The sequence below is a fragment of the Schistocerca gregaria genome, chromosome 5 (genome assembly GCF_023897955.1).
Source record: "Schistocerca gregaria isolate iqSchGreg1 chromosome 5, iqSchGreg1.2, whole genome shotgun sequence".
Classification (NCBI taxonomy): Eukaryota; Metazoa; Arthropoda; class Insecta; order Orthoptera; family Acrididae; genus Schistocerca; species Schistocerca gregaria.
In genome coordinates, this window is record NC_064924.1 from 666,642,259 (window position 1) to 666,659,158 (window position 16,900).

A 16,900-nucleotide genomic window follows, 5' to 3' on the forward strand; every position below is an offset into this window, starting at 1 on the left:
TCAGGTGACTTTGGAGAGTCTTTGCTCTCAAATCTAGCCAAACAAGTGCCAGAAAGGAAGACACTTACTTATGCGCGTAGGTTCTGGACAGCCAATGGCCGCGCGGGATTGGCCGAGCGGTCTGTGGGCGCTGCAGTCATGGACTGTACGGCTGGTCCCGGCGGAGGTTCTAGTGTTCCCTCGGGCATGGGTGTGTGTGTGTGTGTGTGTTTGTCCTTGGGATAATTTAGGTTAAGTAGTGTGTAAGCTTAGGGACTGATGACCTTAGCAGTTAAGGCCCATAAGATTTCACACACATTTGAACATTTTTTTGACAGCCAATGGGATACGAGCGAACATATTTCTCAATCGTTTCACGCGATCGACCACTCAAAGTGAGGTTAACATGACGCAATATATGTCGCCAAGTTGAGTGTATCCTATATTAGCAACCTGTCCTGGCTTCGTATGAGTGGCATCAAGTATCTGTGGTCGGATGAATTGTCTGGTGCACTGCTAATTTCGTTTACTGGCAGCCGAGTGGAATGTGATTAAAAATCAGAGATCAACGTTACTAACTGAATATCATCACTTCCAGATAACTGAAAAGATTTATGCAGCAGTCACCAGGTAAGTTCTCACGAGGCACAAATGTTACCTTTTCCATATTTAACTGTCGTTTGCAGTCACAGTGGAGTGGCAGTGATGAGATCTGCAATCTACACAATCTACAGCACTGTCTGATCAGCATGACTGCAGCGCCGGTTCGTCATACGCTATGGCCTGTTGCCACGCACTTGATTCCATAGCCAGTCTGGCATGATCCTACATCTTGCTGTTTGAGTTTGTCCAGCGTTTCCCTTCAAACCACTTGACCTTGGCTCTAAGCACTATGGGACTTAACATCTGAGGTCATCAGTCACCTAGACTTAGAACTACTTAATCCTAACTAACCTAAGGACAACACACACATTCATGTCCGAGACAGGATTCGAACCTTCGAAGTAGCAGCAGCGCGGTCCCGCACTGAAACACCTACAGCGGCTCGGCCACAGCGGCTGGCAAACCCCTTAACTGTTATACCAAAATATCTGTTCTGCCTAGCTTAATATCTAATACGCCTAGCAACACACGTCACTGAAGCATTTGGCAGTAGCTCGTGCTGAGTTCACTCTATCGTCAGCTTGTAGTTTGGAGGCCTTATTGGCTGTCGCTGCTGGATGGAAAACGTATTTTTCACAGTGGCAGCGAACTTCAGTTCACCGTACTTAAGCTAATTTGCACGAAAGTCTACAAAACTATAAACACAAACCCTCCTCATCAGTCTCTTTATTAGTGAGAACCGTATCAAAACCACTACCGTGGTTCCTGAGGTTAGCGCAAATGTGCGGACAGAAACAACGGCAAGAGATTTTAATTTATCTACCTAGTAGCTGTTACTCACTGCCGTGCTTACATATCGGTAGCCTTGTTATAGTAAGTGGCACCGAGTGAGATGGCGCAGTGATTAGCGCACTGGACACGCATTCGGGAGAACAACAGTTAAAAGCGCGTCCTATCATCCTGCTTTAGGTTTTCCGTGATTTTACTAAATAGTTTCAGGCAAATGCTGGCGTAGTTCCTTTAAGAGAGCGCGGCTCTCTTCCTTCCCTAATCCGACGGGACCGATGACCTCGCTTTTTCGTCCCCACCTCCACTCACCTCCAAAACAAGAACGATGATAAGTAACAGTGACTAAGTAAGGTATTGATCGAGCAATAAAACCAGACGCCCTCAATGTCTGTCTGTTGGAGTAAGCATAGCTCTGATGTGTGCTCCCCATAGCCGCACTGGCCCAATGCAGTGGTGGCAAACACAGAGCAGCTGCCGAGTGATGCGTGGGCAGAAGTGCGCATTTATGCGTCGCCCTGTTGAAATACCTATCAGTTATACAACATGTACATTATGCTACAGATTTAATACATCTTTAACACTGCTTATATTCACTGACGTAAGATGTTCCATCACCTACTTCACTTTCTTAGGGGCCGACATTTATTTATTTATTTACTTACTTATTTATTTTTTGAGTAACCCACACCCTTCCTTATGGTTCGAGGTATCTACATATCAAATTTCATCGAAATCGCTGAGCAGTTTAGTTGTAGAAGTGACAGGTAGAACTACATCAGCATTTAATAATGCTAGTATTGACGTAGGTCTATTGTTTTAACATGCTGAAGATTTCGTCGGACACGTCTGGCAGAACAGACACCTATAATTCTGTGGGCGCAGCAGCTGTTTATGGAAAGCGCGGATGAACAACCGACGTCAGAACCACCACGTGAATCAGAAATCTGCGACAACGTGGATTCGTGATTTCCTGTCAGGAAGGTCGCAGTTCGTAGTAATACACGGCAAATCATCGAGTAAAACTGAAGTGATATCAGGTGTTCGCCAGGGAAGCGTCCTGGGACCTCTGCTGTTCCTGATCTATGTAAATGACCTGGGTGACAATCTGAGCAGTTCTCTTAGGTTGTTCGCAGATGATGCTGTAATTTACCGTCTAGTAAGGTCATCCGAAGACCAGTATCAACTGCAAAGCGATTTAGAAAAGATTGCTGTATGGTGTGGCAGGTGGCAGTTGACGCTAAATAACGACAAGTGTGAGATGATTCACACGAGTTCCAAAAGAAATCCGTTGGAATTCGATTACTCGATAAATACTACAATTCTCAAGGCTGTCAATTCAACTAAGTACCTGGGTGTTAAAATTACGAACAACTTCAGATGGAAAGACCACATAGATAATACTGTGGGGAAGGCGAGCCAAAGGTTGCGTTTCATTGGCAGGACACTCGGAAGATGCAACAAGTCCACTAAAGAGACAGCTTACACTACACTCGTTCGTCCTCTGTTAGAATATTGCTGCGCGGTGTGGGATCCTTACCAGGTGGGATTGGCGGAGGACATCGAAAGGGTGCAAAAAAGGGCAGCTCGTTTTGTATTATCACGTTATAGGGGAGAGAGTGTGGCAGATTTGATACGCGAATTGGGATGGAAGTCATTAAAGCAAAGACGTTTTTCGTCGCGGCGAGATCTATTTACGAAATTTCAGTCACCAACTTTCTCTTCCGAATCCGAAAATATTTTGTTGAGCCCAACCTACATAGGTAGGATTGATCATCAAAATAAAATAAGAGAAATCAGAGCTCGAACAGAAAGGTTTAGGTGTTCGTTTTTCCAAAGCGCCGGGAGTGGAATGGTAGAGATATACTATGATTGTGCTTCGTTGAACCCTCTGTCAAGCACTTAAATGTGAATTGGAGAGTAATCATGTAGATGTAGATGTAGAACGTGTTAATAGGTGCCGAGTGGGATGTTGGGAATTTGGGTCTGAGGGAAAGCGTGTACGGATGGCCGAGGCTGTGAAGGCAGGCGTTCTGGAGACGCGGATCTTCCAGATTCGAGTGCCGGTACGGTACAAATGTTTAACCCCCTCCGTTGCATTGCCACAATGCCCTGTGCGGCTGCGAGTCATTAGTTCCTTCCTATCTCTTGCCCATCTCGGTTTCATTCCTTTCACCGCAATTTTTCTTGTGGAGGCCCTTTCGCATTTATAACATCAATATTCAAGTGTCACCGCCAGACACTCTATTTGCTAGGTGGTAGCCTTTAAATCGGCCGCGGTCCGTTAGTATACGTCGGACCGGCGTGTCGCCACTGTCAGTGAATTGCAAACCGAGCGCCGCCACACGGCAGGTCTACTGTAGAGAGACTCCCTAGCGCTCGTCCCAGTTGTACAGCCGACTTTGCTAGCAGTGTTTCACTGAATACATCCGTTCTCATTAGCCGAGACGACAGTTTAGCTTAGCCTTCAGCTACGTCATTTGCTACGACCTAGCAAGGCGCCATATTCCGTTACTATAATCTGAACAGATGATATTGGGAATAATGGATTAAAGTTAAGTATCAAACTAATTATGTCCACTTTCTGAATTCTCATTCCTTGTCATGTTCCAGACCTCACGCCAGTATAGTTCTTCCCTCTTCACGCCAGCCTGCGTGAGCTAAAACGCGTGCATTTCGGCCTCCTCTAGTAACACGGCTGTGTTTTCCAACACAACAAATATGGTAGGAGAAGCTGGAAGAAGAAGAAGAAGAAGAGAGAGGCCATATGTAAAATTGTGTCCATACCCAGCATACACGGCATTACTTGGTTGCAATAATTGTCTCCCAATAAACCACCCTCAGATTTGAGATTTGGCAGATTTCAACATATGTCCCCGTTAGTAGCTGAACTTTTTTTTCATCTCCAGTCGGTTTTTGCGCCCCTTATGCGTCCGTATCCTTGACGGGAATCTTTCCCGCCGCCCCCTGAGCAGGGCCGTGTTTTCCAGCACCGGTGTCCGTGGAGATTTGGGGAGACAGTCGGCTTCCAGCGATGGTGAAAGATACAGATGATCCTCTCGACGCGAGGGATCTGAGGTCAGTGTTGAGGGCGAGGCAGCCGTGCCGCGCTGTTGATTGGCAGCGGGCTGAAGGCGCCGGCAGCGAACACGCGGAGGAAGGCGGCTGGTGAGAGGCGGCTGATTGCTGGGCCGCCCACAAGGGGGGCGGTAGCGCGGGGGTGGCGGAGGAGGTGGCGGCGGGGTAGGGTCAGAGCAACACGACGGCGAGGCAAAGAGAAAGACGAGGAGTCGCAGCTCTGCTCACCTTGAGGAAGTCGCGGGATCCGTCAACGCAGGCGCCGCTGGAACTAGGGCGGCGGGCGCCGCGAGAAAATAGGTCGGGGGTTGCGCGCGGTGGCAGACGACGATAAGGTGGGAGGCTTCCCGTCGGGCCATCAAGGCTAATGCGGCCATTACACGGTCTGATGTTGCCTGCCGCTCGGGCATTCTTCTCGCTGGAGCGTGCCAGCGCCGAAGGCTAACTTATTACACGCTGCGGTATAATTAAGGAACACGGCGTGGGTGAGGCTGTGTCACGCTGACGTAACTGACTCAAAACGGGAAAGGTGAGAGGAGGACAGTTCGGCGGTCTGATATTCATTCATGAGTTCTCGCATATGAGGCAACGACGTTTGAACCCTCATTATAAAACTTTTTTTTTTTTCTATGTGTGGTTCAGGATCCCATCGATGTGAAGATCATTAGAGGTGAAGGTGTTGCTGCACTTACATGTGCTATAAATTGCTACCAGAGCACCGTCAAAGACTATACTGAATTAGAAAATAGACTGAATTTGATGACGAACTGAACGGATAGACTGACTTTAATGTCTTAATTCCGTACCTTTAGTTCTGGCCACGTCGCGAAAATAGTACATTTCTATGTATGATAGGGAAGTTGGCAATTTTATATCGGATTATGAGGGTAGTTTAGAAGGCAGCTTACACATCGTTAAGGCGGTCTCCAATAACTTTTATTCTATGCTGCACCACACTTCAGCGTGTCACAAACACATGGCACTGTTTTCAACATAGTCAACTAGTCTCTGTAAAGGCCGGCCGGAGTGGCCGAGCGGTTCTAGGCGCTACAGTCTCGATCCGCGTGACCGCTACGGTAGCAGATTCGAATCCTGCCTGGGCATGGATGTGTGTGATGTCCTTAGGTTAGTTAGATTTAAGTAGGTGTAAATTCTAGGGGACTGATGACCTCAGATGTCAAGTCCCATACTGCTCAGAGCCATTTGAACGATCTCTGTAAAGGACGGTCGGAACGTTCATTACTCGACGATAAACATCCGCTCCTCTGTTATGAAGCCACTCGAAAATCACTGCATGGATGTCCCCATTGTTGGAAAATCTCATTCCTCTACATGTTCTTTCAGCTTGCCGAAAAGTTGGGACACACGTGGTGCAAGATGTGGCCTTTTGCGATCGGCATCACCCACATATGTGCGGCCTTGGTGAAATTGTGTGCATCATTTCACTTCGGCTGCAGGTGATATTGCATTTGGTCCATATTCCACCAGAATTTCACGGCGAATCTGTATGCGATTTAGAAGTTTTTCCTGCAATAATCGTACTGTCCCGGGAAAGTCAACCTTGCAGTACGTATCCAATTCTCGCATCGTTTCAGTACCTGTTAATTATACCGAAGCAGAACTGTGTCTGCAGGAAAAATGGCTCTGTGCAGTTTGGGACTTAACATCTGAGGTTCAAAATGGTTCAAATGGCTCTGAGCACTATGGGACTCAACATCTGATGTCATGACTGCCCTACAACTTAGAGCTACTTAAACCTAACCAACCTAAGGACATCACATACATCCATTCCCGAGGCAGGATTCGAACCTGCGACCGTAGCAGTCTCGCGGTTCCGGACTGAAGCGCCTAGAACCGCACGGCCAACGCGGCCGGCTAACTTCTGAGGTCATCAGTCCCCTACAACTTAGAACTACTTAAACTAACTAACCTAAAGACATCACACACATCCATGCCCGATGCAGGATTCGAACCTGCGACCGTAGCGGTACGCGGATCCAGACTGTAGAGCCTAGAACCGCTCGGCCACAACGGCCGGCTCTGCAGGAAAGCAGGGACATGTAGTCTCTCTTCTGACAATTCATTACTCTTTGTTACCCAATAGTTTTACCGAGGAACGACATGAGTTATTTCCTTTATAAAGTCCCTAGGTATAGTGAGCCACGATATACAAAATGCCCAGTGTAACGCGCACATTTATAATGCGTCAAAAGAAGACAACGTCTACACCATTTAATAAGCAGCAGTATGCAAAGGGCTGAGTTGTTATAATAGTTCTGACATACATCTCCAGCGAAATTGCAAGAAAACTGCCTTACTCTCTTGTCTTTCTATCGTTAACGCCAATCGGTAATTCTTAGCTTCTACGTCGTCGTAACTTCGCTGGAATCAGTCCTCACATACTTAACCTCTCGACAAAACTTCTTGATTCTTCGCGTAGGTTACAGGTATGTACCGTAATTGTCACAAACTTGAATGAATATCCATTGATGGTTTGAGAAGTGGTAATTAATAGTTGACTGATGAACTTTCCTTCCCGGTGGACTTTTGAATCCAGAACATTCCAGAAACGTGAAAACAATGAGACCGATGTGAATTAGAACCCAGATACTTGCTTTCCATGGACAGTGGTGTTCGAATAGTCCGTACATGCCGCACGGACCGACTTCAATCCTTCAGAGTAATTTGGGTTGTTTCCTTGTATTCCACACTAAGCATAAAATTAACGCTGGATTCCAGTGTGAGTGATACTACTGCGCATGTCAATTATATAGGGATGTTTGCAGCGCAAGATGTGATAAAGGGGGGGGGGGGGGGAATGTTAAACATCTGAAGAGAGACTTAGACATTTATCACAGCCACCCGAAAATGCATCTAAATTCGCGTAATTGATCTCGTGAATCACGGAGAAGACTTTTAAAGATTTCCGAACTTCGCTATGTTCTAGGCTCGCATCATCGTTGCAAATTCGACTACGTTTAAGCCAAGCGTGCCCGTCAACGTGCTCGCATCTGACGCAAGGGTGCTCCGTGTCGCAAACAGCACTTGTGACGCTATCCACGTCCTTCCTCAAGGTCAATGTCAGACGACCTAGTGACATCTGCAAGCTTCCATACGTGCAGCTGAGCTCACACGAGGAACGTGCGATAAACACAGCTTACGACTACGCAACGCCTGCACACTACATACGAATGCAGAAGCGTGTTACCGTTATACTTCCACAATAGGACGAGCTGTATCAAAATAAAAGCTGACCGGTCATAGGCCGGCCGATGTGGACGAGCGGTTCTAGTCGCTTCAGTCTGGAACCGCGCGACCGCTACCGTCGCAGGTTCGAATCCTGCCTCGGGGCATGCATGTGTGTGCTGTCCTTAGGTTAGTTAGGTTTAAGTAGTTCGAAGTTCTAGGGGATTGATGGCCTCAGATGTTAAGTCCCATAGTGTTCAGAGCCATTTGAACCATTTTTGATCGGTCATATGGAACTCTGTTTCATAAAAATACCTCATATTTTGCGTTTCCTTGCGAATTTGAATACACGTTTACGTAGGGAAGCAGTGGCATATTTGTGAGGATTGAGAACACGATTCAGTGAGTCAGTTATGTATGTCATTTGTCATTAGGTCAGATGATGTTTTTCAGAATATTGCTTAAATTAGTTGACAAAGTCCTGCACAAGAAACAAAGAACGAAAATCTAGCCCTACATTTATGCCCCCTCTGCAATAACAATTACAATAAAAACCAACTGGTGTACTATACCATACCTAGGTAAGCTATCAGACAAACTATCCAAAACACTAAATGCACAAAACTATAAAATATCATTTTATGTAAGAGGCACTACAGCTAATCACCTATTCAACAGCAAGGACAAAACAAATAAACTAAGCAACAGTGAGGTCTACAAAATAATCTACAATGACTGCAATAAACTGTAGATTGTGGTCTAACGGGCCGGGCCTTATCAACAAGGCTGACTGCACATGAACGCAGCTGGAGATGAAATAAATCAGACTCCACCTTCACTGAATCTGTGCTCAAAGGAGGACACAAATATCTAACACCCACAGAAGTGCTACATACAGCCAACAAATGCAGAAAACAGCCTACTAAAAGCACTTGCAATTAACAAACACTTAGCCCGAAATCCCCAGCTGGTTGTAAATGACCAATTGCAATTGAGCACATCACCGCTCTTAAACTTTACACAATAAAGTAAACCTGCTACAAACCACAAAGTGTCCCAATAGTAAACAAATTCACACCCCAATATAACGTAATATCCCTTATTTGTTTACATTCCTAACTGCAAGTCAACTGTAAAAATGTAATATTATATATTAAAGAACAATTTTCTAAAAACAAAATGTAAGCGCCAAAGAAAACGTCACTGTTTTACAACCACCAATTACTGTCCAGTGCAACTGTTCACAACAAACACCAGAAAATTGTAAATTTGTAAAAATGTGTATTCCAAATAATTTTAATTGTTGTCATACATGGTACTGACTAATCATAAAATGTGATTTTTTATGTTAAAAAACAGTTTTACAGAACAAAAAATCAAAAGACCGTTTGAGAATTTCAAAGACAATATCACAACTAAAGATCGCATGGAAGTGCGTTGTTTCTTAGTCCAGAATGTTTGGTTCATAATAACACAAGCTCCTTGTATACAATAGCTAGTAATTATCTGAAGATGGCCTAATAAGCCGAAAACTAATTCATACAATCAAAAATCAGCAGAACAAAAAACGGTCTAAGTGTTATTCAACCCTGGAAATTCGAAGTTACAGAACTTGTCACAAATACGCAATACCAATGTGTCAAAATATAGTTAAGGGTAAGCTCTGTCAAATTAGCTAATGATCATCGATTTATTCAGTTCTCTTTATCAATGCAGATTTTCAGTAATCATTCTTCCTCTTGTACTTCTTAGTGAAGAACAATATGTTAAAGATGCTTAAAACATTAATTAGCGTCAAGAATGACATAAAAGCTGGGAGAGGTAGTGAGTAAACTAATCAATTCATTTGTGAGTAACAGCACATAAAATGACTGGTATTTCGCTGTAAGACCAGAGATATTGACTTCTGTAGGTTTCTTAATTTCATGATGAACTTTTTTCCAGCTTTCAATGGTGTCACGGGGTGTAACGCTGGTTTTCGTTTGCTACTGTAAGTTTCGCAAAAATAGCTACAGATATTCTAAATGTGAACCTGAAGTCTCCAGACACAGCACATTTGCTGCTGATTAAAAACGGTAATTGCATGTGAGTGGAGGCTTCGTGTTTTAAGTTCACCTAATTTCTGGCCACTGTTGTGAAAATTTTTCTCTGAGCATACTAATATGTGGCGTACGCTCTTTCAACGAAGCATCGAGTGACCTTAAAGAAGTAGATCGTACAATTTAAAAATATGTCGGTAGGGAAAATAATTGAAGATATTAACCATACAGTAAATTTCTAGCAATTTATTTACTGTATCATTCTTACTGTTTTAATATCAAAGAACATGTCATGTATATTTTTGTGATTAAATTGGTTTGGTATCAACAATGTTTGGTGTCATATCTGGGGTTCAGCCATGCATAAGTAGAACTACACGGCATAGCTCTGTGACCGAGCGGTTCTAGGCGCTTCAATCCGGAAACGCGCTACTACTATGGTCGCAGGTTCGAATTCTGCCTCGGGCATGGATTTGTGCGATGTCCTTAGGTTAGTTAGGTTTAAGTAGTTCTAAATTCTAGGGGGCTTATGACCTCAGATATTAAGTCCCATAGTGCTCAGAGCCATTTGAACGGCCGCGCATATTGCTTTATTGGTCTCAAACACAAGCTCGCCATTTTGTGGTTTGTTCACTGAAAAGACGGCAAAAATAGAGCTCTGTGGGAAAGTATATATAAATCTTTACAATAAGCACGAATATCGTTGCAGTTTAGACCAAAGCGCCTCAGCTGCGAATTCACATGGGGTACACTGAAAAATTTTGCACTAAAGTTGAGACTGAAATGTTATCCAAAGAACAAGAGACTGAGGAACTGGTCTTCGTACGCAACTACTGATGGATATTCGTCGACATGGGAAGATGCAACAGAAACACAATCAGCTCCATGGAGAGTGAACACATGCACGCTTTAGTCGTCTCTACCACCTGTTGCTGACGTGTATTTCCGGCGTCCCCCGGCGCGGACCAGCTGATTCGGATGTGGCTGCCGTGAGGTGGCGGCAAGAGGTGCGTACGATACGTCATTCGCCGTGCATTCTTACTGTGCTTTGTCTTTCAGAATTCCTGTTGCTAAACAAGATGAGTTGCACTCCATACTGCCGAAGGATAACAACAAACTAGAGGGGTATAGTTTAAACACTGGCACCAATCATTAAGTGCGGGGCACAGTATCTCAGGTGGACGATGGAGAGACAGGAAACTGACGACGGTATTTCTGAAAGTTTCGAATGAAGGAATTTATGGGGAACCCTGGAGTTCAGGTCGTAATGGCTAGCCAGTTATTTTCAACATGTCCCCTCCGATATACTTCACGAATACCTTAGCAAACATACCGCGATGTTCCGTTACTCGTAATATCTACTCATCCATCTTCTCAGTATACAATCTGGTATACGGAGACAAATTTCTTTTACTGTTTATTCCTACGTCTATTTTTTGGACCATTTAATAAGTTTGGCACATTTCATTTCCTTTTTGGCTTATCAGCGAAATGAACACTTTTTGCAGTTAACTTTCATAGCATTAATGTATATCACGAAGTGTATAACACCCAACTGTATTAATATTATTTCACTACTACCAGTTTCGGCATTGTACCATCGTCTAGCTATCTGTACCAAAAGCTAAAAATATGCCCATAAACTAATAAGTTGTTTGTAGGTCGAATATAAAGTAATGCTCACGAAAAGCTCAATTATTAATCACATGTCATATCATGTATCAGCACAGCAATCTATACATGTCCCATCTTCACTGCTACACATCGGAAAACCACTTGTACCAGCACAAAAGACGGAGTGACCCACCATCGAACGTCACACTTGGCTTCATTTGTCTTATTACGTCAGGGACATTATTCAGCAGTACCAGCACATACAGTGATAACAGCATCGTTCGATATCGGTGTTTAACTGAGACGGAGTTGGACTATGGGGGTGTACGAACACGATTTCAGCGTTTACAAAGCAACCATCTCGACCTGCAGTTGAACCAGTTATAACCAGACAGTGGAAGACTGGAACGCGGATGACTGGATGGGACTTGAGAATTGCTACCTCTGAAGACAGCTGCTCTGTTTTAAATAATATGCGAACCTGTAATCTAGATGGATAGTTTCTTGTGTATACTTACATGGATATGGTGTCTGTGCTTTCGGACATATACATGTAAGTATATAGTTCTCGCAATACCGGCCATGACCTTCTTCTTCTGTGCGGATGGACACATATTCCCCGAACTCTTACGGGAGTTGGTAAGAATGCCGGCCGCGGTGGTCGTGCGGTTCTACGCGCTCCAGTGCGGAGCCACGCTGCTGCTACGGTCGCAGGTTCGAATCCTGCCTCGGGCATGGATGTGTGTGATGTCCTTAGTTTAGTTAGGTTTAATTAGTTCTAAGTTCTATGGGACTGATGACCACAGCAGTTGAGTCCCATAGTGCTCAGAGCCATTTGAACCATTTCAACTTGGTAAGAATGTCTTGCACGAGTAATGAGTGTGATGGGGTGGGACACTACGTATGTAGTGTGTGGACATAGAAGGTGAGAATGGGGTCTCGCGGGAGGCGTGCGCTATGCAGTCGTGCCCTCGGTGGCTCAGGTAGACAGAGCGTCTTCCATTTAAGCAGGGAATCCCGGGTTCGAGTCCCGGTGGGGCACACATTTTCACCTGTCCTCGTTGATATATATCAACGCCCGTCAGCTGCTGAAGGTATTAAAATAATTCTATTTTCAATCTAGTTTCTTGTGTGTTTGCTAAACGACTTCTTCCAGACGCTACAGTGGGATGGACGGTTAAACAGAAAAAGAAAAGAATCCTGTCACTTCTAGTAAAAGGTGCTGTGGCTGATGTAGTTACGTTGACGAGAAAGTTGAGGAAAGTTTACTAGTGAGTAGAACAGAAAACGCTAGAAATTGGGCGGGTAGGTGTGGTTGAAGTGGGAACCGTGGACGCGTGACTAAATTACGATCGTGAAGTGTTATACATACGATGGACAGAAAACGTCTGAAACGCCCCTGGTAGGCCGCTTGAACATGAACGTGTGACGCTCCGATTGGCTAACTTCAATGCTAAATAACTTGGAAACGACACAAGGCATTAATTTTTTTCTTAAAATTTATATCTCAGTAGAAGCTGGAGTATGTTACAGCATAATAACACATGATGTCGCAGGAGGAGTTGTCAGTATTCAGGAATATGACAGGAACGATCATTCGAAGCAAAAAAGTCTAGTCAACATGGCCTTTAAACTGCATACAAGGAGCTATGGTCACTTGTTCTTCTTCGCTACTGTGCAACGCGTCTCTTCTACTGAACACTACTTCCTCTAGCCAGGCGAATGCTGACAAAAGGATTTGATACGTTAGTAACAGTTTATATTGGTCATCGTCAACTTGTCACCAGGATGGTGGCTGCGTGCAAAAGTAACTACGACTCTCGTCGCTGTATTTTATTTCAACTATAACACAGCTAAATACCCAGAACAATTTTAGGGAAACGTTTTCAAGAAAAAGCTTGCGAAGCTCGAAAGTGATTCCTACTGCTTTCGTTTTGTGGTATGTACAGGGATGCGCCGAAACTTAGAAACCCAGTTTGTAAGGGTGAGGGTGCACAAGGTGTATCATAATTAATGTCTAAAAATGACGCTGGTGAAATTATGTAACAGAAGCAAAAACCTCCCTGTACACATGGTTCCGAAAACGAGCTTTTTGCATGATAATTACGAATTAGTGCTTACGAGCCGTCACTGGTTTCATCATGAAATATCGTTCTTATTGCTGCAAATGTTCTTTAAATGTAAACTTCTAACTCAAGCCCCCATTTAATTTAGATCAAATTTCACGCACGGCTTTCCCTAACAAGAATGCAATACTACTTCGGCACATTACATGTTAGAGTTTAATGTACATCCCCCCCCCCCCCCCCCCCCCCCCCTGTTGCATGAAATGTTCTACGTGTCACCCTCTCGTTGGTTTAATCCTGTGCACTCTGTAGTGAGTTACAAATTCTTTAAAACGTTCCCTCCACACATTACTGTTACAATTTAATGTAGATTCTCTCTGTTAGATGAGATTTTCTACGTATCATCCTCTTCTTGGGATAACCCGTTGCCCTCTGTAGTGAGTTATAATTTCTTTCAAACATTTCCTCCACTCCCCCCATCCCCTCTCCCGATAATCTTATAACTTTTGACAAAACTGTACAATTCGCTGCTCCATTTCTACAATCGTATCGACGATAGTGCTTTAAACTTGCGACGTATATACGGAATATTACGGTTAGGAAAAGGGCTAAATCAGATGCAAATCAGATTTTAATTTCTTGTTTGCTTCGTTGGATATTCCACCTCCGTTTTCCGTTAGCCTAAACTTTCCAAACGCAGGATGATTACGTGATGACGTTAGAAAGTTTAAGGGTCGATGAAGAAGTCTGTGAACACAGACACTCTCCTCGACGTCTTCAATGACAACCCTGCTGCGGACACGACCGAGTCTAAAGTCACAGAAAGCGAAAATCATTTTGGTACCTCTGACACAGGTGCCGGTAGTGTTGCTGCTAGGACTGTAGAGTAGAAAACTTTCAGAGGCGGTGGTATGTACCAAAGAAACTAAAGAAAGTCTAGTAAACTTGGATTATATTCTTGATCCTCGATACCACGAAACACATGTCTTCTGCTGCAAACTCTTTGTTTCCCACATTCTTGGACGAGATAGTATGGACCAAAACAAGATAAAAATTTCCAGTAAACTTCGGCTCCAAAATGCATACCGTAAGACCTATGGGCACTTCTTCAGTAAAAGAGGTGTCTTTCGCAGTATCGAAGAGTAATGGTGACTATTAAGGTATGAATTTTATATTTACTGGACTTTTTTATTGTTTTGGTCCATATTACCTCGTCCAAAAATATGGAAACCAAATAGTTCGCACTAGAAGGGATGTGTTTCACAGTATCAAGAATGAACTGGTGTTCATAGCTCTCCAAATATGCATTTCAGAGACCATATTTACTAGACTTTTCTCCTTGTTTTTGTCCATACTGTTACCTTTGGAAGTTGCCTGCACTACAATCTTAGCAACAACAGTACTTGTACATACATTCTACTGTCAGGGGTATCAGAACCATTTTCGCTTATAACTTTCGACTCGATCGTTAACAGACCAGGGTCCCTTATCTCAAATGATACATTTACTCCTCTCCATCGTCGCTGCAAGTTTGTACAGCATCACGGATTTAAAGATAATTCAAAAACGAAGTCACTACGTCACTCTGAAGCCAATGGCAATATCTCATATGATAGATTTACTCCTCTCCATCGTCCCTGCACGTTTGTACAGCATCACGGTTTTAAAGTCATTTAAAAAACGAAGCCATTACGTCCCTTATCTCATATGATGGATTTACTCCTCTCCATCGTCCCTGAAAGTTTGTACATCATCACGGATTTAAAGTTATTTCAAAAACGAAGTCATTACGTCGCTCTGAAGCCAGTGGCAACTCGGAAACGCGCACTCGCTTGCGTACCCATGTTTGCTGGAACGTGTTTGCTTCTATTATCGTATACTTTTGACCTGGGACATTTTTGACTTTTAACTGTGATACCTCCCGTGCACATCTACTGCAGCTGTCAGCAACGCTACAGAGCCGGCGCGTACCTTGAGCAACAGGTGCAGCGGCGGACTGATGGCGAGTCGCGGCTTCTTCTTCTTCCTGCGCGGCGCCAGTCCACACAGCAGGGAGCTGAGCCACGGCATCTCGGCAGCAGCCGGCAGGTGTCACATCACACGACGCCGCGCCGGCGCGGGAAGGAGAAACCGACGCTGCGAAGCGACGCCAGGCGCCGCAGGTGGCTGTCAGCGGTGGCGCGTCGCCTCGTGTGCGCTTACCAAGGCGCGCTGCACGCCGCCGGTAGCAATACGTGCCGGCCTTCCGGACTTCACACCGAGGGAGCTCAGAGAACTGACCGGCGCCCCTACGGAGTCGAGTGAGTGCTGCAGCTGTCTCCTCTCTTCAGAGTGGCGGTGGACGGGTCAGTGAGCTCTGTGGAGAAGTTTCCGTCAAACGTGTTCGTCACCTCAAAAGCAGTCGTATTTGCGAAACACTTTGGACGCTTCACCGGTGGATCACGTCCACAGTTCGCTAGTGCACGTAACTTACTGGTAAATTTGCCGAGAGGTTGGTACTTTTCGCTACTTCGTCTTCCTGTAGGTGTTGCTAGTACAATGTCCAACTGCAGCCAACTGTTAGACAGGTCACTTTAGACGCTTCACCGGCGTATCACGCCCACAGTTAGTTACTGACGAATTTGTCGAGGAGTTTCTACCCTAAAAATACTTCGTCTTCCTATAGTTCTTGCTGGCGGTGTGTCCTCTTGGAGCCAAATCCTCTGACAGGTCGTTTTCGGAGGGACAGAACCACAGATATGGTTGTGGTGCTAAGCTGTAGCCAGGGAAGTTGATTATCGACGATGCCTGTATAATTCGCACTCAGTCGGTCTTTGGACAGGTGGTTTCCTGTTGCTGCGACTGACGATGTCGCGTACAGTGTCTGTCAGTGTGATATCCACACAGAGCTAGGCGCTCGGTAGGTCGTTTCCAGTTCGCTGGAATCGGCAGAGACGTTCCTTTTTCTGTTACCGTCGAGATCGACTGAAGAATCGCCAGGGGTATAGTAGTTGTGGCATAGGATGAAGGTTAGTTTGCTAGGTACACAATACAAGTGATAACGATCTTCGAGTACGAGAAGATACGTCCAACAGCTATTGTTTGTAATTTGCAGAGGTCGTAAGGGGAGTCCGGTCCGGTCGGCGACGAACGCGACCGGGTTACTGTGCTCCGCGGCGCCTAATGAGCCAGCGGGAGGTGTCGTGCGGCACGGGCAGGCGTGTCGCGTGTCGCGTGCACACGCGAGCTCACTCCGCGCGCGTCGGAGCGGTGGCAGCGACAGACTGTGGCCGGGCACCGACTCGCGCTGCACTGGGGACCGCGGCGCCGCGCCGCGGGCGATGCCCGCACTAGCGAGCTGGCGCGCTGCTCTGTGCTGCACCGCACCGCACCGAGGACACGCCCGCTGACGGGCCGCGCTCCGCTGGCGCCAGTACGAGCCTCTTCCGGCAGCCCGCCCCCACACTGGCTGCTCTCAAACTTACGGCCTCGTCCTCTATACAGACGATTGTGCGCCGCCGTTAGGGCACAGCCACGCTTCGGCTTCGCAGCGGAGCCCGCCATCCGTGT

The 16,900-nt window shown here is 45.4% G+C and overlaps 1 protein-coding gene across 1 annotated transcript in view; it reads right to left on the reverse strand.

Moving 5' to 3' along the window:
- Positions 1–16,618, reverse strand: part of LOC126272437 (tensin) — a 2,382,193-nt gene extending 2,365,575 nt beyond the window's left edge. The window contains exon 1 of the mRNA XM_049975310.1: positions 15,323–16,618. Within this exon, the coding sequence (XP_049831267.1) occupies positions 15,323–15,421 (99 nt within the window). The 5' untranslated portion in view covers positions 15,422–16,618. The remainder of the gene's footprint in view (positions 1–15,322) is intronic.
- Positions 16,619–16,900: the final 282 nt, after the last annotated feature.